The 22,435-nt window shown below is 37.1% G+C and overlaps 1 protein-coding gene across 1 annotated transcript in view; it reads left to right on the top strand.

Moving 5' to 3' along the window:
* Positions 1–22,435, top strand: part of CCDC171 (coiled-coil domain containing 171) — a 152,491-nt gene that overhangs the window by 25,569 nt on the left and 104,487 nt on the right. Inside the window, exons 6-9 of the mRNA XM_066569192.1 lie at positions 2,412–2,504; positions 3,784–3,944; positions 10,724–10,862; positions 19,650–19,752. Coding sequence (XP_066425289.1) covers positions 2,412–2,504; positions 3,784–3,944; positions 10,724–10,862; positions 19,650–19,752 — 496 coding nt within the window. The remainder of the gene's footprint in view (positions 1–2,411; positions 2,505–3,783; positions 3,945–10,723; positions 10,863–19,649; positions 19,753–22,435) is intronic.

Genomic DNA, 22,435 nt, shown 5'->3' with positions numbered 1-22,435 from the left:
TTCAGTATAGAGCTTGTGAATTAGTATGTTGTGCCTGAAAACTTTACTCTCAGAATCACTGTTTTTATTTCAGTGTTTGCTGTGAGAATAGACACTTAAACCAGCCAAAGACAGAAAAGTGTTTTTGCTCTTTAGGGTATGCAGTGAAATATTTTCAGTGAAGTTTCCATTTCTTCATTTAATTTTTTTTAAAATTACATTTTCCACTCTGAATGTTGTAATAGATACCTTCCTTAATGTTTCCTTCGTCTTCTGTCAAATTTAAAATAGAATTATTTTTAGACTTTTAAAATGTTTTAAAAAAGAAGTGAAATCCACATCACTTGTATTTATTATTGACTTTTAGTAGGCTGGCAGTATTTTTGAGTAAAACTATCCTATTAACAGATGTTCATCTGTGGGAGGATGCTAAGGAGTCCTTCGAAACTGAAGCAGGATGTAGTTTGCTAATTCTCTCTTAAGGGAAAAGGGGATTAGGAGCTGATGTTTGGAAGACTATAAAGGGTCTTAATCCAGCTATTTGTCGCAGTCACAGTCACAGAATGGGTAAGGTGGGAAGGGACCACAGGGCGGGGACTCATCTGGTCCAACCTCCCTGTTCAACCAGGATCATCCTGGAGCACATGGTACAGGTTTGTGTCCAGACAGTTCTTGAATGTCTTCAGTGAGGGAGACTCCACAATCTCTCTGTTCAATCTGTTCCAGTGCTTGGTCATTGCACAGTAAAAAAGTTCTTCCTTATGTTCAGGTGGAGCTTCCTGTGAGTCAGTTTGTGCCCGTTGCTTTTTGTCCTGTCCCTTGGCACTGCTGAGCAGAGCCTGGATCCATCCACTGACACTCTCCCTTCAGATACTCATAGACACTGATGAGGTCCCCTCTCAGTCATCTCTGCTCAAGGCTGAGCAGGCCCAGCTCCCTCAGCCTTTCCTCTCAGGAGAGATGTTCCTGTCCCCCCATCATCTTTGTCACCTCCTCTGGACCAGCTCCAGCAGCTCCTTGTCTCCCTTGTGCTGAGGAGCCCAGAACTGGACACAGCACTCCAGGAATGGCCTCACCAGGGCTGAGTAGAGGGGCAGGATCACCTCCCCCAGCCTGCTGGCACTGCTCTTCCCAATGCACCCCAGGACACCATTGCCCTTCCTGGCCACCAGGACACACTGCTGCTCATGGACAGCTTGCTGTCCACCAGGAACCCCAGGCCCTTCTCCTCAGAGCTGCTTCCCGGCAGATCAGACCCCAGCCTGTGCTGGTGCCCGGGGTTCTTCCTCCCCAGGTGCAGGACCCTGCATTTGCCTTTGTTGAATTTCAGGCAGTTCTTCTCTGCCCCTCTCTCCAGCCTCTGAAGGGCAGCACGGCCCTCTGGGGTATCGGCCACTGCTCCCAGCTCTGTGTCATCAGTGAACTCTCTGAGGGGGCACCTGCCCCTTCATCCAAGGCACTGATGGGGAAGTTAAACAATACCAGGCCCACTCTTGAATCTGGGGGGTCTCCACTTGTGACAGGCCTCCAACAAGACCCTGTGCCACTCATAGCAACCCTCTGGGATCTGCCATTCAAACAGTTCTCAGTTCACTTCTCTGCCCCTTCATCCAGGCCCCACTTCCTAGATTGTCCACAGGATGCTGAAGACAGTGTTGAAAGTCTTGCTGAAGTCCAGGTAAACAGTACCCATTACTCTTCCCTCATCCATCCAGGTAGTTGTCCCATCATAGAAGGCGATCAGATTGCCTAAGCATGATCTCCCTTTGGTGAATCCATGCTGACTTCTCTGATCACTTTCTTGTTCTCCATGTTGATAGGATGGTGTCCAGAAGGAGGCACTCCATCACTTTTCCTGGGATTGAGGTGAGGCCTGACAGGCCAGTAGTTCCCTGGGTCCTTCTTACCATTTTTGAAGACATTCTTAATTATGAGAATAATCTTAGCAGTATGAAAATATAGTAGCAGTGTTTGTAATTTTTTAAAATTAAGTATGTTAAGCAGATAAAATTTTGAAGAATCTTCTCTGTCTTGTGTCTCGTTTATGAAATTGTAGATGTTCTATTGATACCTCAATGTATTTTAGGACATACAGAGTATAGTTATGTTGGCACAAGTGAGCAAATAGTGGGGCAATAGGAAGAATATTAAACTTGGTTTATTTGCTTTCTGACCCTAGCTGATTATAAAAAATGCAGCACTAACATAGTACTACATCAATTTACTAAACTAAATAGAAAATATTAATTTAATAATCCATATATGTAGAAAATGTTGTTATATGTGTTTCTTGCTATGAATTGTCACAGTTCCAAAGAAATTCAGATGTATCAGGTTGGAGTATGGAGTCACAATATGCTTAATGAGTTGAATAAACCTGGTGTCATATTATCTTCTCTCTGAACTTAAATATCTTCATAATGTACTTCTAGGCAGCTGCAGTGAAAGCAAAGAAACTGGAAGAAGACATTGAAGCAGAGAGAGCAGCACATTTAGCATCCAATTTCACTTCAGAGATAATTGAGGTAAACTTTTTGTTAAATATTTCATAGAAGTTTACAGTAAAGCAGTTGAGGAAGTTGTGAAATAACTAATATCCAAAAATATGAAGAGCACTTGCTCCAGTGAAAAACCTAAATAGATTTATTACAATAAGTGTCAAAATCATAATATATATATGAGAGGACAGAATATCGGAGTATCTGCATTTCAGGGAACTTTAAAGTTATTAGAATAAATAATAAAATAAGATGTCATATTTGTAATTCCCACTACTATTTAAACAGTTAGGGAAAAGGAAATGTTTCATAATAGTTAAGCACTGTACTACTGTTTAAATATGCTGCCCTGTATCTTCTGAATGGCTTCTTAGAGCAATTTGGAGACACAGTGCATGCATCTAACTCATTTAGGAGTGAGGGCATAATGCATCCTGAAACTGCAGTTTCAAACACAGTTTCTCAGAGTACATTCCAGCTCCAAAATTATGATACTCGCAGTTACCAGTAAAGTTTGATTATATGAATAAATCTAGTGTATATACTTGAACATTAATTTTTTTCTATCTGTATCACACAGAGTTATACTCAGTAAAAAAACTATGGTTTAGTAAAAAAAGTTTGAAAAAAACTAAATGGTGATTTCTTAGTTATATCATATTAGTTAACAAACTTACTGGACTTCTGAAAAACTAAGCTAAAAAGAAGGGAATTTAGTATCTTTTCCCCCCTATTTTCTGAGTAACAAAAATAAGCATTGCCATTCTTCAGTCAGTTATTTTCTTATTTTCATGATCTTCTGTATGTGCAGGCACTTAAATTTTAAAAGTGATTATTTAACTAGAAAAGATTTAGTTGCTTAATTTCCTCTCTATTTCTGCAACATACAAAGGAACTGAGAGGATAACATTCCTTCAACTTAGAGGCTTGGGTTTTATGGATGAATAACTGATATAGTCTTTTTCCTTGTTTATGTACATGAGAGAAAGTATGGCCTTTATTGCTGGTCCCACTCTTCATGAGTCTATTTAAAAACTAGAATTTCCCTGGAAAGCTTCAGTATTAATAAGAACTGAAAATGTTCAGACACCTCCAAATGAGAACAGGAGGTACTTTTCATTGTTGTATCTATTTGTCTCCGGTTTGAGTTTTATGTATTCTTACATGTGTTCAATGATTTTTACATGTGTATATGCTTTTATACTGAATTAATACAATATACTCTACTGTAAAGCAGAACAGACCATGGAAGATCATGTAAGTGTTTCTTAACTTGCTTTAATTGCTTTTTTATCACTTGGTGTAGTTAAGAATTCGAGAACTTGAAGAAGCCGTGCGTGTGGAAAAGGACAGACGAGAAGAAGCTCTTTCAGATTTAGAAATGATCAAGAAAGAGTTCAAAGGGTTAGAATATGCATATGAGAGAGAAAAACACAATGCCCAGGAGAACTTGGAAAAACTGAATTTGTAAGTTTCCGTCTAAATTAATTGTAAAATGGCAGTAGACAGCTGGATTACCACTTACAGCTTACATTTATATACTTTTCAGTCAGTATAAAACAACTAAATCTGATGCAATTTCCCAAACCAACCTAAGTTCAGAACCTGGTGTTCCATTAATAACATTAATAACAGGTCCATATCAGTAACCATATGGGTGGGTAAGGAAAATAACTGATCTGTTACCAATTATTTGCCAAAGCAAAAATGTTGGAAATTATAGTTATTGCAGGGTCCTCTCTCCTGTGTACTTGGGAGGAGTGCAGGAAAGCATACATGGCAGGATTAGAACAGATGTTTTCTTCTCTATATACTTACATTATTATGAAAATATTATTTTTCACTTCAGTGAGCTAGATCAATCTTTAAGACCCCTGTTGAGAAGTTGTGTATCACTTATAGTGGTGGATCTTCATTTTCAGCTTTTGAATGATTGTGGAAAGTGTCAAGCTAATGAAAATAGAAGAGCAGATGAAGTGTATGAGAGCAGATGAAATTACCTGGGATTCCTTTCCTGCTCAGCACAGTATACTGTGTCTGTGGTAACAGATCTTTTTTGGAAGAAAGATTTTGCTCTATTTCCTGGGCAGATATAGGATACACTGTACTGAGTCTTCTTCCTTAGCTGAATAAAGTTGTTATTGGGGTGAGAAAATATCAGGAAGAAGAATGGTGCTGGAAGACAGAGAACTTGAAGTTCATGAAATAACTTGGAGTACATGAAATAAAGGACAGTATGTGAAATTTAGCAAAAGAGGGGCTTTAGAAGACATGAAGTGGGTGGCACACAGTGAGGTTGTGGGGAGAGAGAGGTAGTAGAATGTGTTGAAAAAGACAGTTTGCATCTCTTAGTTTAGGATTACGGGAGTCTGTACATAAAAGTGTTTGTGTACAGACTTGCTCATATAAGCAGTACAGAAAAAAAGAAAATACTAAAAAGGGAAAAAAAGAAACTGGTTTCCCTACAAAACAAGGGAAACCTTTGTGGCCCTTTTGTGGCCCAAGTGTTCCTATATTCATGCTTACAGAGATGTTTTTAGTTTCAAACAGAGTTGAAACTTGTGCTGTATTATAAACAACTTAGAGCTCTTTGTTAAAAAAAAAGCTCAAAAGAGGCACATTTAGGTAAACCAGAGTCACATTAAAAAGTGAAAACTTTTTTCTCAAAGAAAAAGATATAATTTTTATGATAAAAATTTGTGAAAAACATTATGATAGTAATCTAAAATTATTCTTCAGGAAGACTGCAGTCTTCACAGCTGTGAAACTGAGTAAGTATATTTCAAGATGCTCTACAGTTCTAAAATAACATCAGCTAATTAAAGTGTAATCTCATCCTGCCTGGTTGTTTTTGCTGTGAGCATTTTTGCTCTGTCAGTAAATACATGACACTAAACTGATACAGAGTTCTTTTCCTTTCTGTGAAATGGAGAAGGCCTGGACGATTGATTTGACATTTTATTCCCTTTTTATCGTTTTGCTTTAAAAAAGCTTCTATGTTTGCAAACCAGCCTTTTTTTGAGGAATGGTTGTTGGACCAGTAGTTTTGCAGAACACAAGCTACTTTGTACCATCTGAATTTTTCTTGTATGTAACCTTTTGTTCTTACAGGGCATATGGACTATGGTTCTTTTTTTTTTTTTTTCCAATCTTGGTTTGGTTTTCTTAGTTTTTAATTTGGTGTAGTGGTTTTTTAATTTTTGCTCTGGTTGGTTGCCATGAGTGGTCCAGAAGATATGGAAAAATTAATGTTACGAAAGTTTTCTTGAAGTAGTGTTCAAACACTTGCAGTGTTTGTTCTTGAACCATTTATTCACTTGTCCCAAGACCTAATATTCCAAAGTTTGTCTTTGTATTGATGTTAGACCAGAAGAATTAATCATCCTTGGTGAAATGTGGGGCTTTTTAGTTTGGTTTTTTGAGTAATGCTTATTAAGCCATTGCAGTTTTTGGTCTAGAAAAAAACTATCCTGTCTTGTCAACATGCCTGCCATAACGTGGCTTCCTGTAATCAGTCAGGGAGCTGTTAGTATGGATGTGTACTGGGAACCAATAGATGTTAATAACATATTAGCTAATTAGCAGCATTTTTAATGTAATTTAAACATCTGTTTAGGTATTTTCCAAATCATTAGAATTCCACAAGTTTTACTACAAGATCTATTTTTAAATTTTTGGATTAGTAAATTTGGTTAAAAACATGAACTTCTGTAAGTAGTAGTTTTTCAGTTAAATCTCTAAGAATCTCTTAAAGATATTTTTCTGAATTAGATTATTTGGACCAAAGTAACAATAATGGTTAGGTGTTGAATTGTATTGTGCATTCAGTAATGTTTTGTTTCTTGTGAGAATCTTTTCTCTAGATATATGAAGATATTTCTTTGAGCATTGAAGGGATTTGAATCTAGGAAATTTTTGATCCACAAAAGTTACATCTTTGAAAAATGTTATCATCAAAAAAGAAAAATAAGAGTTTTTTTAGAGAGTATATTTCTTTGTTTGGAATTACCAAATGGAATTGGAAAGTATAGGAAATACCTATATTTTTGTACTTAAGACTATGAAATACAGTTTTACAGATGTGGTACCATTTGCCTTAAGAATTTCAATAGCAGCGCTTACAGAGAAGTAAATTGAGTTACTAAAGTGCAAGATGAACCTTAAGAAGCCTTCCCTTTTTGCTCTGAACTGGACAATTATGTTCAGTGTTTCCTTTTCAGGAGGGAAATTTGCCCTATCCTAGGGATTTTTCTGGGATAAAACAGAATTTATGCCTGAGGCATCTGTTCTGTGTGTTAATTGAACATGAGAATAAATGCTGTGTAATATTCAGACAGTACTTTTCACTGTTTGCAATCATGTGTTGATTCAGGCAGTTACTTCTAGCAGCTTCTGCTAGCTGAGTTTTTTGAAAGCAGATTGTGTTCTGTGATTTCAGAGAATGCAAACCTTTCCATGAAAATTAAGACAGTTAAAACACAGGTAAAACAGTTGGTGGTTTTGTTAAGAGATGTTGAAGAAACATGAACAACCTATCCTCACAATTTTGTTAGTCCAGATACCAAAATTTCCAGACCTCTATTAAGATAAGTAGCGAAGGTCAAGCTTTTTCTGAGGTGGACATCAATCTACCCAGTTCCCTTGAGGTAATTAGATGGGGTGGGCAGGTACTGCCTCATCTGTTTCCTGTCCCCTTTTTATTCTTTGAAGCATACAAGTGTCGGTAATATTGGTGAAAATCAGGGATTGCTTTCACCGGACACCTTCTGAGAGAATACAACAGCCTTTGATCTACTTACCTTTGAAGGGTCTGGTCTTCGGACTTCAGACAATGTCAGGAGCTTGACTTTTTTTTATAACATAGTTTGGCATCCAAACATATTTTCTCTTTTTCTGGGGGACTTGCATGAGTTTGTCTTTAAGCCTTAGCCAAATGAAGGTCTTAGAGACTTTCATTTGTTGTGCTAGAACACTTGTATGTGTCTTTAGCTGGACTTGATGTAGGTAAATAACGCAAAAATTGGAAGCTATAAAATGCTGTAAGAATTTGTTTTCTCAGAAAAAAATGTAGTTATAATAACTGAAACCAAGCAAATGGGCTTTTGGGCTTTTCTGGGTGGCATAATTTTTTATTTTCTTAGAAAAATATAGTTGTAATAACCAAAACCAAACTAATAGACTTTTCTGGGTTGCATAATTTATTAATTAGCTCTGAACCCAGTAGCACTATGTAAATTGGAAGCAACATGGGATTTGGATCTCTGTGTGAATTTACTTTTCTTGAAGAGCAAGAACATGACATGGAATAATTTGGAACTGCTTTTGCTGTGTTTCTGAAAGCTGTGAGAGTAGAAGCTACTTTGGGGGACTGAAATAGGCAGATTTTGAAGAATAAGAAGTAAACATATGCAGCTACAGCAAAAAATCAGCCAGGCTGATGCAGAAGGACATAGGTATTTGGTGGACTGCTGAAGCAGTCCTTCAACTAAAAAGATACATTAATCTTTAACAAATAAATTAAAGTCAGAAAGTGACTATATTGATTCAAAAGCTTAAAAAATGCAAGAACTTTGAGCCCTTTGCACTGCTTTCAGTTCTTGGGAGACAGGACTGCTAGGAGAAAAAGAGATGATGTTTCTACTGGATGTTTCTACTGTTGAGAGCTACATCAAAGAATAGTTCACGTTGAAAGGAATTGCAGGATCTATAATCCAACCTGCTGCTCAAACTATATATAAGCTATGAGATCAGGTTCTTCAGTTAGGTCTTGAAAATGTGGAGAATGGAGATGGCACAATCTCTCTGGGAACCTTTTCCATACAGTTGGAAAACCTATCTCCTTGTTTGAACCTCTTTGGATTCAGTACTTGTCTTGTAGACAAACACTGCTGTGAAGTGATTGTCTGCATTTCCTTGCTAACCTCCTTTTAGATACTGGGAGGCCTGTTGTACACTGTCGAGTTATCTCTTCTCCAGCTTGAACATACCAAGTTTCCTCAGTTCTTATGTGTATTTCTGCTGTTGACCATGGTGGTGACCATTCCTTTAGCCCACCCCAACTTTTTTCCTATGTTGTAAGGGGTGCATGTAGTTAAAAGTGATCATTATCCGAGATATGTTATAATGACTGCCAAATACAAGGTGATTAATCACTTCCCTTGATCTGGCTATGCTGCTATTAACACAGCCCAGGATGCTGTTAGCTATCTCTGCTCCTGTGCTGTGCTGCTGATTAGTGGCTGTGTGTCATGGTTACCAGGTTCTTTTTAGCATACCTTCTATCCAGCCAATTATGAGCTACATGACTTTAGGGTGGCCTTCTTTCCTAAGTTCTGGTCTTTGCACACGTCATTGTTGAAGGTCAGAAGGTTAATTCTGGCCTGTTCTTTCTCCATGACTAGAGAATGGCAGCACTTCAGTTGAGTGTATCAATTGTATTGTGTCATGATCTACCCACACCCAGTTCACTGTTCACTGCAGGTATTGTGAGACTGCACTCTTGGCTTACTCCAGGTGGTGGCTGAAGCTGTTAAACAGGTCTTAGACAGACCTCTACAGTATTACAGCCATTCCAGCTACTACCATCTGGGCTTGTTCCCAATCACCTTTGTTTCTTTCATGAGCCCAGAAAATTGTTCTAGAAGGAATTGCTTTGTAACTTTCCAGGGCTGAAATGAAGCTCAGTGGTTTATAGTTCCTTGGCTTCTCCTTTTTACTTTTGCCAAATATAAGTGTGACATTTGCCTTTCTTCATTTGCCAGGGACCTCCTCCAATTTTTGTGAACTTTCATGATGATAATGAGCAATGTCACTCTGAGATTAGCCAGCTTTATCAGAATCTTTGATTGTAGGTGAGCTGACCTCTACAATTCTATGGGTTGAGTTCTCACAGGTTATCTCAGACGCAATCCTCACCTATTGCTACCAATTGTTCTCCTTTTAGTGTCCTTTTACTGACAATAGAGGCTTGGGAATAGACCATGTCAGGGAAGATGGAGGACAAAATGGCAGGGAGTATGCTGACTTTCTCTCTCTGTTGTTGGTAAAATAGCTGCTTTGTGTAGAAGTCTGTTCATGTTTTCTTTCCTACCATAGCCGTGGTAAAATCCCTTCTCAGCTTTGTCATCTTTTGTGAATGTTAATTCTAGGTGCCTTTTCTGAGGCACCTTCTTTCCACCCCTATGTACTTAGGCAATCCTTCAAAATTTTTCCTTGGCTTCCTCTCCCTGGCTCTGTCTCCTTTTTGCTGTTGTTTGGCCTTGTAATTTTCTCATGACAAACCTTTTTATCATGCCTTTTTATCAATTTCTATACATTTGTTTTCTTGAATACCAGAAGGACTGATGTAGTTCAAGAACTGGTTGAAATTTTGAATTGTCTGCTATTGAAATCATGAAATTCTGAGTAGAATTGTCATGGTTTAAGAATGTATTCCCCAATTTAGTGTTCCTACAGAAACACTCCAAACCATGTGCTGCTTGATCATTCCCCCCTCTTCTTCTGTGACAGGGTGGAGAGGAGAATTGGACTCACAAAAAGTAAAGATCATAGGCTGAGATAAGGACACTTTACTGGACACAACAATGAAATAAGACAATGAACTGTAACAGCAACAATACTAATGACAGAGTGCATAAGGAAAAAAAGTGATTGATCACCTGTGATTGCACACTGTGGAAACACCCAACCATACCTAGTCCCTCTTCCACACTACCCACAAGGGAGCCCTTCTCCTGTGCTCAGAAAATGACATGAGGTGGTATAGAATGGCCTCCAGGTCCTAGCCATGCCCGCTCTTGGCTACTGCAAAAATTAACCCTGTTCTGGCTAGAACCAGGGTAAGAATATAGTCAGGTATTTGGAAACTTGAGGAGCAAGCTTTGTACTTTAAACCAGTGCTGATAATGCAAGATGTGATATCTTTCTGAAGAGAACTAATGTGTTAATTAAAATATGATGACTTCTGTTTATTACATGTAATCTGGAGACCCTATTCAAATGATCAAATTAGTTTATGACTGGAAGTCTAACAGAAGCCTTGGTGATGGAAAAGAACGTAAACATAACTGAGAAGTTTTTCTTACAAGGAATATATAAGTTTCTTCACTTAAAAAAAATAAGGCAACAGCTTCATAAGTCATTTGATGTGCTAACATGATGTGATACTCAGATTGTCTTTTAAAAATATGTAGAATACTTGACATAAGTATTTTTGATTAAAATGTTCTAATATTGAAACTTTCCAGATTAGAAAAAGAGTGTTTCTCCTCAAACAATCAAATGAAAGAAGTGATTGAGGAGAAGAAGAAGGTAATTATGGACCTCTCTGCAAGACTAGGGAATGCTGAAAAAAGCTGCAGTGAATTACAGAGCGAACTTGCAATGGTAAGACAAAAAGCCTATGGCACTTGTTGTTTTAGTTTTTAAACATGCTGTGAACATAATCTGCATTTGCTGTGCTGAGCTGTGGAATAAATCTGACTTAGTGTTACTCTGATTTTTTATTTATATTACTTTGTTTTGTGAAACAAGAGTAAATATAGATAAGATACTGGAGAAACTAATTCGAAAATGCATTTTAAGTGATACACTAAGTATTTAATTGAGGAATTATTTATAGAATACAGTTATTTGAAACAAGCCTTTGCATTCCTAATGAAGAAGGCAATTTGTAAATATGGATTGTAATTTTTGGTGAAGAATGTTCTATCTTCCTATCCAAGCTTTTTTTCCTCAGGCTTGATTAGTTACCATTGTAGACATAATTATTTCACATAACATTTTTAATGCAAGCATTTGACTGCAAAAATTATTTGAAAATGTCTTCTTTGAAGGTAACAAACTTTTTAGTTGATTGGGGTTTTTTTTTTGTTTGGTGTGCATTTGTCCTATTGGATGTATTTTACAGGATTATTTTCTGAAATATGTTTCCTTTTATATCACCAGTTGGTGCCTTCCCGCTGTCTCTATGTACCCCAACTTTGAATACCAATTTTGCCATCTTCTTTAATAGCAGGAGGGTCAAAACAAAAAGCTTAGGTTACCTTCATTAATGACATAGATGAAGGGATGGAAGTGCGCCCTCAGCACATTTGCTGATGACACCAAGCTGAGTGGTGCAGTTGGCACAGCTGAAGGACAGGATGCCATCCAGAAAGACCTGGACAAGCTGGAGAAGTGGGCCCATGAAAATCTTCTGTTATTTACCAAGAGCAAGTGCAAGGTGCTACATCTGGGTCAGGGCAGCCCCTTATGTCAAAGCAGGCTGGGGGATGAACAGATCAGAGGAGCCCTGCCCAGAAGGGCTTTGGGGGTGCACATGGGTGAGAGGCTGGATGTGACCCTGCTGGAAGAAAGAAAGCCAAATACATCCTGGGCTGCATCCAAAGCAGTGTGGTAAGCAGGGCAGAGGAGGGATTCTGCCCCTCTGCTCTGCTCTGGTGAGACCCCACCTGCTCTGAGGTCCTCAGCACAGGACAGAGATGGACCTGTTGGAGAGAGTCCAGAGGAGGCCACCAAGTTATCAGAGGGATGGAGCAGCTCTGCTATGAGGCAGCCAGGAGAAGAGAAGGCTTTGGGGTGGCCTAATTGTGACCTTCCACTACCTGAATAGAGACTTTCCAGAATGGCGTGTAGTAAGACAACAAGGGGAATGGCTCCAAACTGAAAGAAGGATTTAATCAGATATTTGGAAAAAAAATTTTATTGTGAGAGCTGTGAGGCACTTAAACATAACAAAAACTTATGAAACATAACAAAGAAACTCATAACAGAGAAGTTGTGAATGTCCTATTCTTGGAAGAGTTCAAGGCTGGGTTGGAGGGGGCTTTGAGCAACCTGGTCTAGCATTAGAACTAGATGAACTTTAAACTAAAAACCTTATCTCTCATCATTGTAGAGTAGCATTTACAGTATTTCTATACTTAACCATTTTTTTTTCTATTGTAAATTTCTGCTCCTGCTTCCTCTTGGACCTATGAGTGTAGGAAATTACCACGATCTCTTTCCTGCTACAAGTAGGCATTGTGCTATTCAGTATATAAGAGCAGAGATCTGCATCAGAGAGTTTTCAGATTTGTTGGTGTCTACTCTTCAGCTGACGGAATTACTCCATACATTGTCTTAGTGTTATCTACTTTCCAGGTAGATTGGTAATTAATAAATTGAAGAAAAATAAAACTAAATAAACGTTTTTTCCTTTGGGAGGACACAGCTTCTTCAATGCAAGCATTTAAGTATTAAAAGACATTTGCTGCCTTAGTAAACCTGAAAAAATAATTTTATCAGGCACAAAAAGAATACAAAGAAAAATTCCATAGTAAAATGTATGTTATATCTGACAAGAATTCACGACAAAATTCTATTCATGCTTCAGGTTTTTTGGTAATTACAACAGTATTAAATGGTGTACTCAAAATGAGAATTGTGTAACTGAAAGTAAAAGCAAGTGGATTGCTCCACTTGAAAGAACTGTCTTATTCATATAGAAGGTTGTTTTAATTGCTTTACTGGAATGATTTCAAGCCACAAGACTGTCTTGAAGAGGTAATAAAAATACTCATTTTCTGAAGAGTTGTATTAGTGGTCCCCTGTGGGATTAGATTTTTATCACCTTGGATGGCCTTGTATTTTTCCTGAAGACTTTCGTATTTGATTGGGAAGCAGGAGAGCCTGTGTGTGGTCTTGTTTACTCAGTATAGGCAGCTTTTTTGTTATTTTTCTTCCCAAAATAAAAAACAGGAGGCTATCGTAGAAGCTAGGTATAAATAAAACTCAGTATACTGTTATTAGGCTTCCCTTTACTTATACTAAAATTGTGTGAAATTGTCAGTGTGTTCTTTTCCCTTTATTTCCACATCCTGCTTTCTTGATCTGTTAATTACTTCCTTTTATTTTGTACTATTATTGACATCCTGAATACATCTTTTCCACTTCAATCTGGTAATCTTAAGTTGGTTTCTCACAGTACTGTTAACATACAAATTAATGTGTTCATTTGAAAAATATTTGTAAGATACACAAAGTACATGATTTTGAAACTTTATATGAAAAAGTTGTTTTTTTCCTTAATGGATCAGTTGAATGTACAGTAAAGTAGTTACTCTGCTTGTAATTTTAAATACCAGCATGTTGCAGAAGTTTGCCAGAAACCTGCATGGGTCAAATGTGATAGGATCTGTTACTATCAAACAAAATTTCTAATGAATGCTCTGCATGAGAAAGCTCTCAATATTTGCATTATGTGTACTTGAGGAAATTGATCTCAAGCTCATAATTATCTAGCTAGGGTTTCTAGAAATTTTTAGATTCAAGAACAGGAATTTAGAATAGCCATTGTGATTTAACAATTCGTTTAAATTGAAACAGCCCCAGCTGTATTCCTGCCTCATGGAAAGAACAAGAGGTATCTTTAGGAGTTTTAAGTTACTCAGGATATTTACATTTCTAGTACCTAGTAGTACCTAGTAGTGGATGATTTTAGCATGGGACAAGCAGGAGAAGTTAAACCTTTATTTTATGAGAAATGCAAATTGAAATTTGGGAAACTTGTCAGTTCCTCAGAATGCATATTAGGAAAGTGAAATAATTAAAATATTGTGTCTTAGTATCAATTCCTTTAATTTGTAAGGTGTATTTATTTCCACTCCTTTTAACAGATTCTATCAGAAATAGCATAATTTGTATGTAAGTTGTGTAATAGATGGCACACAGCTTGTGGTTTTCCCCATGGCATGTAAATCTTGCTTTTACAGCCACACCTGAAGTGATGTTTGCATCTCAGCTGCCCATAAACGCCTTGTAGGTTATCATACACTGAATGTCAGCATAGAAATATTTGAGAATCTAGTTCCAGGATGTACACATTAAGCATTGTTCTTTAGCAGAAGTTGCCTAGGCATTAACTAAACAGACCATGAAGGACCCTGAGGATTATGATTCTGTTCTACAACTTCTGTGGAATAGAAACTGGTACACAGTGGCAAACATGAAAATGTCATCTAGGCACAGTTAGATGTGGACAGTTTATTTCAGTTTAAAATAATATCCCAGTCATGATACACAATCTTTAATTTTGTGCATTAATTGTTAAGGGTTGTTTTATGTTGATTGTTTTTTTCTTGCCTTAACACAGGTGGAGAATTTTTCTTCCCAGCTGTTACTTCTATTATTGTCCTAATGTAAGAAGACTAGTTAGTCTGAAGCATATGCTTAAATGATCTTCTGCAAACAAACCACTTTTTAAATTTATTTTGAAGGTGCAGAGGTCACTCAAGCTGTGATGTCCTGGTGTTGGAAGACAGGCATCAAAAATTTAGTTGCAGTTCTCAAAAAATTTTCTCTGACTTGGTCAAAAAAATAAATCTCAAGACCCAAGGAGATACTTCATAACATTCTCTCCCAGCAAAAGTTGTTACAAATCTCTTTTTTTGGGAGGGACAAGAAGGATTTCAATAAAACTTGAGCATTTTGATTAATTTGTAAGACTGAGATACGAAATTTCTTGAGAGATTGTATTTAACTTATACGTAGCCAGACTCTTCTAGAGATTTTTGAATATTCCAGATATAAGAAAGTAAAAGTATTCAATAGTTTGAGAACTTGAGCAAAAATAAATAAAAGCCTAAGGAGAGAGTTTGTCAGTGATGGTTTCATTTTGTTTTTTATAATACAAGTTATGCCTGTTTGCTGAAAAATTTGTGCCATTTTCTGCTTTACAGAGCGTCACTTGAGTAAAATCTGTGTTTTGTGAACTGTGGAGCAGTCTTTTGTATTTCTGTAAATGCTTTGATTTGCTGCCCCCAAGGTCATGCCTGGTAAACATTCTGATACTTTTGTAAAGAATTTACATAAGCACTTTTCAAGGCATATCTGAACATGCTGTTCCTTGGTGGCTATGTGGATAGTTCTGGATTTGGCTCTTACTCTGCCATCACCGGTTGGAATTTGTACTACAGACTGAGTGGGTTAATTAGTCCATGTGAATGAGACCCTCCCTTGTGACTGCAGACAAAGTAGAGAAAATTTCTCAGGAGTTAAGGCAGTTCATTGTACATCTGGATCCTAACTCCCTGCTTACTACTGCGGTAGTTTTGTTAAGGCAAGGCCTCAAAGTCCTGCCCACATGAAAAATAAAGTTATTGACCTTGAGATACAGATTCACACTTGCAGCATCAGGTTCTGTGGGCTGTCCTGGAACTGTGTATAGAGTTCACATTTATTTTAGTTAACCATGGCTTTTGCAAAATGCTGCAAAAACAATGGGACAACATTTCTGTATGGGAACAGGAACAAAAATCAAATACTGATGGTTAAGGAAAATATGTCTACAATCAAGCTAGTAGGAACTTGTCCAGATAAATAAAAATACCTTTCTGGAAGATTAACACAAGTCTGACAGTAAATGGAAGAATTTTATAAGCAGTCAGTTTTCAGAATAGTTCAAGTTATCCTTACAGATAAGGATAGAAAGTATTTGGAAAAAAGATTTTTTCCTCATTGGAGTTTACAGTATTTTAAATGAAAAATGCTTAGCTTCTCTTTAATTTCTTTAAAAGTTTAATTTTGTTTTGAAATTGGTGATTAAATTATTATGTTGCCAAGCACATTTTCTACTAAAAGGTTTTTGTCCTCAAGAGTTGTTTTATGATAATAGGAACCTTTTTTAAGGATATGAAATTTGTTTCAAGGAAGCATTTTATGTGGTAAAATTCAGCATATGTTCTGGGTTCAGGAAGTATGATTTTTCTTCCATGTTATTAGGTTTTTAGCCTTCAGTTTGGAATATATTGGGAAAAAGGGAATTGTCGTTAGGGGCTATCGGAAATACTAGTATATGTTGAGAATTTTATTTACTAGTATATGTTGAGAATTAAATTCTCAAGTGTTCATGGAAATTTCACTCATCTTAGGGACCTGGAATTCCCAAAGGCAGGTTCTTTGAGTGAAGACTGAGGTGAAAAAAAGCAATGAGAAGGCCCTTTCTCTCTCCTAGTCACCAGATCACTGCCTCATTAGCAATGGACCACATTTTGCCTAGTCCTTCTTTTGGAGGTGGTGTACTTAAGAAATCTTTTACTGTTGCTCTTCATATCCCACGTCAGATTCAACTATAGGTGGATTTTGGCATCCCTAAAGATATCCCTCTAAGCTTTAGTGATGTATCTGTATTTTTCCAAGTTTAGTATGTCTGAACAACCTTCTTTATGCTTCCTATTAATACTTGGTCAGGAGTCCCCTGGCGTCCCCTGCATTTCCATACAGACCTCACCTTTGATTTTCAAGGTTGTTTTCAAGGATCACTGTCTAGGTCAAGAATGGTCCATTCTGGTGTAGAGGAAGTCAACAAAGTCAGCAGAAGACTTACAAATTTTAATTGAGTTTATAACTATTCTTCCACCTGTTTACTAATGTGTTTTGTGAAGCTAACTCTCCTTATGTAAAGGCTTTAGCAGTTTTCTTGTCAACTGATTTCCCTTTTGAAATAACCTAGGAAACAATTACACCTGTACTTCTCCAGTAGTTCTACAGGAATGGCAAAATATGTTGATTGATGGAGTTGTTGAGAAGGATTGTAATCACATCTCCTGGAACAGCTGAATCTGTCAGCTGCAATTGATTGTGTTTGACTCTATACTTGTACGCTCCATTTTCCTTTTCAAAGTAAAGCATTATGCATAACTCCCTGTGTTTGTTCAGACTGAAGAAAACTAAGGAGATAATAGCTACTGCTGTAAACTATCAAGTGGGTACTTGTGGAGAAGATGGAGGTACACTCTCCTTAGATCTGTCCATTAGAAGTAGAAGAGAAAACAGGAAAGTTATAATTATCTGTAAGGGGAAAACAAAAAACTTCACAATGCAGATTGTGAGATATTGGAACAGGTTGCCTGGAGGGTTTGTTGAAATGTCATCTTTGAAGAGACTCAAAACTTGCCAGAACAAGGTTCAGAGCTGCCTAACCTGACTTCGACCATACTGTGCTGTGAGTGGGGAGTAGGACCAGATGACCTCCACAGGTTCTGTCAGCTTAAATTCAAGATTCAGATGACTGTATATGTTGTTATTAGATACCTGTCAGTGAGACATAAGAAATCAGATCAATAATAGATCCTTTTGGACTGTGCCTGGATTTTTAGCAGTGCAATTTACGGCAGTTTTTTCCTTAAATTTCTGATAATGGGGACAGTGATTGAAAATAGACGTTAGAAAGGAAAGATACTAAATATTTTGCAGTTCAGGTGTAGAGAGACTGGCTAGTGTAAGTAATTTTCTTTTGATCTTTATTGCTGTTGAAAAAGGGACTAAAATTGACTTGAGAAGTATAGATGCAGTTAGCAAATAAAGCATAGAGAAGTGGTGAAGGTTGAATAGACTGGAACACACTGACTAAATTATGGTAAATTAACTAAACAAAATGGAAAAATTGGATGAGAAGATTGAAAAAAAATTCTCACATTTTACTTTTCCATAGAATATGTTTTTCTGGGAAGATTTAGTCTCACCTTTTTTGTACTGGAGTATTTTATGTAAAAACAACATTTATTTTATTGTGATGTTTTCATATTATTTTATTTCCTTATTTTTAGTTTTTGAGATCTCTGAGATGATGTCAGTACACAAGAGTGAAATACTTTATTGTGCTTGCATCCCATAAAATATTTTTACCAGATCTCAACTTTACAAGTTCTATTTATATAGATAATTTTATGGCAAAGAAATTAAGCCTTGGTTATTTTTCAATATATAGAAGTGATTTGGAAATTCTTTATGAAGTGTAGTACAAACTTTCACACAAGGAAAAGCGTGTAAATGCTACAGGGGACCTAACACTGAAATACACATATGAATAATATATTAGTTGATATACAGTACATATAATTAAAATTGAAAGAGTAAAGCAAATTTATAAAATATTTAAACTGAATAGTAAGGAACACTGCAGAGAATTAAATGCATTTCTTTTTTTTTTAGTCCTGACAGTTATATGCTACCAGTATGTAGCAGTTTTCCTGGGGAGGATGTTCCCCACACATAAGAAATTGCCTGGGTTCTTTGACATGCAATGAAGCATAACTAAAGCAACAGTCTCTAGATATGATAGAAAACAGTAGAATTTGCTCAGTAAAAAAGGTTAACTTTCCATTACCAAGTAGAAATGGAAATTACACAAATATGTGTTACAATTTAGAATTTAGAAATAAACTGAGCAGTTAGAAGTCATGAGACATCTTTGACCATAACCTTTGTCATAAGAAAATTGTGAAGTTATTTAAATATAGTTTCCTCTTGAGCAGGGAGATGGTTGGTTTTCTTTTTTTTTCCTTTTTTTTTTTTTGCTTCTTTTAGGTTTTCTAAATTGCTGAATTTTTGTCAGTCAGTCAGCAGCTAAAATCAGACATTTCCTTGAGAAGTCAAAACTCCATATACTCAAAAAGACCTTGGTCTTGTCTGGAGTTATGGACACATGTCTTTAAAAACTGCAAGTTATCAGATATAAATTGAAGGAATGATTTGGTACAGTCTTTCTGTTGTAGTGATATAAAAAATCTGCTGTAGAACTTTTCTGACCTCAAAAAATTTGGTGTCTTGATTTGAACAATAGACTGCATTTAGTGAACAGCTTTCTTTAAGAAGATTCGGTGATAGGGACTAAGAACTCTGTAGTTTTATGTTCCATGCACAAGGATGAGGTTTTGGTATTGAAGAAATCCCTGTCTAGTATGGAACATATTAACAATTGAAGTAGGCAGGGTTTGCAATGAGAATAGGTGTGGGATTTGACTGAGTGCCAAATCATGGATTTCTAGCCTTTCTGCCAGTAGTTGGGTGTCTTTCTGGATGCCCTTGTAGGATGTAACAATAGATTTCACTGCTTGCATAGATGGGGAGAATTTAGTGTCCATTAAGGTACTTTTAAAGCAGAGGATTAAGAAGACTAAGTTTTTGTACAACCATCTTTTGTTTTGCTTTTGAAATCCTTTAGTTTTATGTTGTGTGTTACAAGGTTCTTATTTGTTATGTCATGCTAGGTCTCTTGGCTTGAGAAAAGACATAAAAAGAAATACAGTAGAAATTTAAATTTAAAAAGGAAATTTAAAAATTCTGTTTACTTATTTTAATGTGTTTTTCCCCACCCCCTCTTGTCTTGTCTGTTCCTCCTGTCAAATAAAGGCCAAGAAACACCAGGTCTTTCTAACAGAGACGTATGAAAACAACATGAGAGAGCTGGAGTTACTTTTGGACAGCTTTGCTATGTCAGGCCAGCGGACAGCAGGTTAGTTGAAGGTATAAAATGACAGATGCATCTGTCAATGTTCCAAAGTCACTACATTGTGGGAATTCTGCAGATGCCTCTTGCATTCCCTCTTCTCAACATGCTTTGATTTGATGACATGATAAGAGCAGTTCTCACAGCAGTCAAATGGCCTTGCTAGCTGAGAAAGGGTGACGGATTGTGGACCTGCTGTTGTCAGCCCAGAGCTTGATTTACAAATGCTGGGGTGTATATGATCGGTCAGAAAAGGGCTCACTTGCTGTGCTCTAAATCCAACTGAGAAAAAAGTCCTTACAGTATACCTGCAAAGGGAACAGATGTTTTGCCTGAACTGAGCCAAATTCTGAGGCAACCTTCAGCAACTTAAAGGTCATATATTCAAAAAGGTTGTGTAGGACACATGATGCAACACAATACTTTTTGCAGTTGATTGTGGACATGTACTATGTTGCATTCATTTAATCTGATACAGAACAAATATTTCCCTTTCTTCATTAAAAGTAATTGTAATTCAGTGGTTGTCACTCTGCTACCTTTATATATAAGTATTGTATCAGACTTAACAAAGTCTGCTGCCTGGTTAGAAATTTGAAATAGTGGCTAATATAAACAAGCTGAACTTTAATGTCAAGCTAGTGATTTTTTTAAAGCTGAAAATTGAACATTTTAAAAAAATTTCATTTAAAACTTAATTCCTGTTAGAAAAATTGCATACGAGACACAAAGTGCTTCCAATTTACAGTGAAAGTAAACAGGAAGAAAACAAGTAAAATGGAGCTTACAGAGCAAATGGGTTTGTTTTATGTATATCATTATATGTTCTGGCACTTTTTCGAAACAATAGACATAAATGGTTGCTAAAAACACTTTCAAATGAAGATACATTTTTTTGTATCTTCACAAAGGGCTTTTTTTAGGGCCCGGTGATACTGAATTTCAATAAAGAAACAACTTCTTGGGATTTCTCTTATCCTTAAAAGGTGAGCTTGGATTCTGCCATGCATTGATTTCCTTGCATAGGCTATATGCTTCATTGTTTGGGACTGGTATCAGTTTTATTCTGTAATTATAAATGTGATTACCGTGATAATACCTCTAGGTTTACAGTTGAAAAGCTCTTTAAGATTGTTGGTTTTCTACAGTTTTGCAAAGTTCCACATGCTCAAAAGGACTTGAGTAAATCTGGGGGGAGTTACTTAAGTAAGTAAGTGCAATTTACAAAGCAGCAATTTTCTTTTGGATGGTAAGCCTTGCTAAGAACAGCTTTAATTTGTTTTGTATAATATAGAAATTTAATAACAGTACCTTCAGTATTAATTTGCTTTGTCTGAGGTAAACTTTTAAACTAATTTAAATAGATCTTTTTTCCAAGCTTTAGCATCTGTGAAGAGGCACTTGAGGCAGATAGTTGAATTTAGTTTTGCAGTGGGTCGCCTGAATCCTTACAGTCAATTCCAGTTTTTTAATATTAGAATAGACATTGACTAAGACTTTAGTCCTACGTATTTGCTATGCTTTTAAGTTTGAAACTTAATTTTTGATGCTTTGCATTATTATATTATCACTGTGGTGTACTTACAACATTTTGTATTTAATAGCATTTATTCAAATTTTTAAAAAATTGTTATTATATTTGAAATGGGAATACCTGTGTGCCAATAAAAGTAAAAATCTTAAATAAATCTTTGTAGTCTAATTACTAGATGAGGGGCTACATTAGCCACAGCTGATAGGGAAGTCTTTCTTGTTCTTGTGGTCAACATTGAACTCAAGGGGTTGAGAGAGCTACTTAAAAATCTGTCAGTATTAAAGATCCAACACTAAAGATTCAGCCCCTTAATTCAAGTGCTGATCAGTCTATGATTATTAGGCTATACAGTAAAGAGAAGATAATACTATATTTTTATTGATAGTATTGATCATTGGCCCAGTTGATGTGGGCCGATGCCAGGCACCTATGAAAGCTGCTAACTTGTGCAGCTGGACAGAGGAGAGGAGAGGAAATTTAATGTAGGTTCATGGTTAGGACCAGGAGAGTTCACTCATCAAATACCATCACAGGCAAAACAGGCTTAACTTACAGATATGAACTTACTACAAGAAAATCAGAGCAGGATAAAGAGAAGTATAACAAACCCTTTAAATACCACATTTTAAAAACACCTTCCCCCCATCCCTCCCTCTACCTCCTTTGCCAGCTGTACCTCCTACCCAGCTGGCACAAGGAGACAGGGAATGGGTGTTATGTCTGCTCATCACCTGTGGCTTCTCCTGCTGCTCAGGGAGAGGGAGTCCTTCCCCTGCTGCACTGCAGGGTCCCTCCCACAGCAAACAGTTCACTGAGAGCTTCTCCAACGTGGCTTCATCTGATCAGCAACAGCTCCCTCCAAACTGCTGCAACATGTGTCCATCCCACAGGCAACAGTTCTCCCAAAAGTGCTGCAGCCTGGGTCACTCTTCCGTGGGGTGCAGTGCTCCAAGGACAGGCTGCTCCAGCCTGGCAGCAGGAGCCCTCTCTCCACAGGCCTCCCACAGGATCACAGCCTCCTCCAAGGTATCTGCCTGCTCCAGTGTGGGGCTCCTCCACGGGCTGTGGGTGGATCTCTGCGTCCCTGTGGCCCTGCATGGTCACAGCTGCTTCCCCATGGGCTGCACCACAGCCTGCAGAGGAATGTGGGCTCCG

Source organism: Molothrus aeneus, chromosome Z (genome assembly GCF_037042795.1).
Source record: "Molothrus aeneus isolate 106 chromosome Z, BPBGC_Maene_1.0, whole genome shotgun sequence".
Lineage (NCBI taxonomy): Eukaryota > Metazoa > Chordata > Aves > Passeriformes > Icteridae > Molothrus > Molothrus aeneus.
The sequence above is the reverse complement of the archived record's forward strand: the minus strand, read 5'-3'. Positions and strand labels throughout refer to the sequence as shown.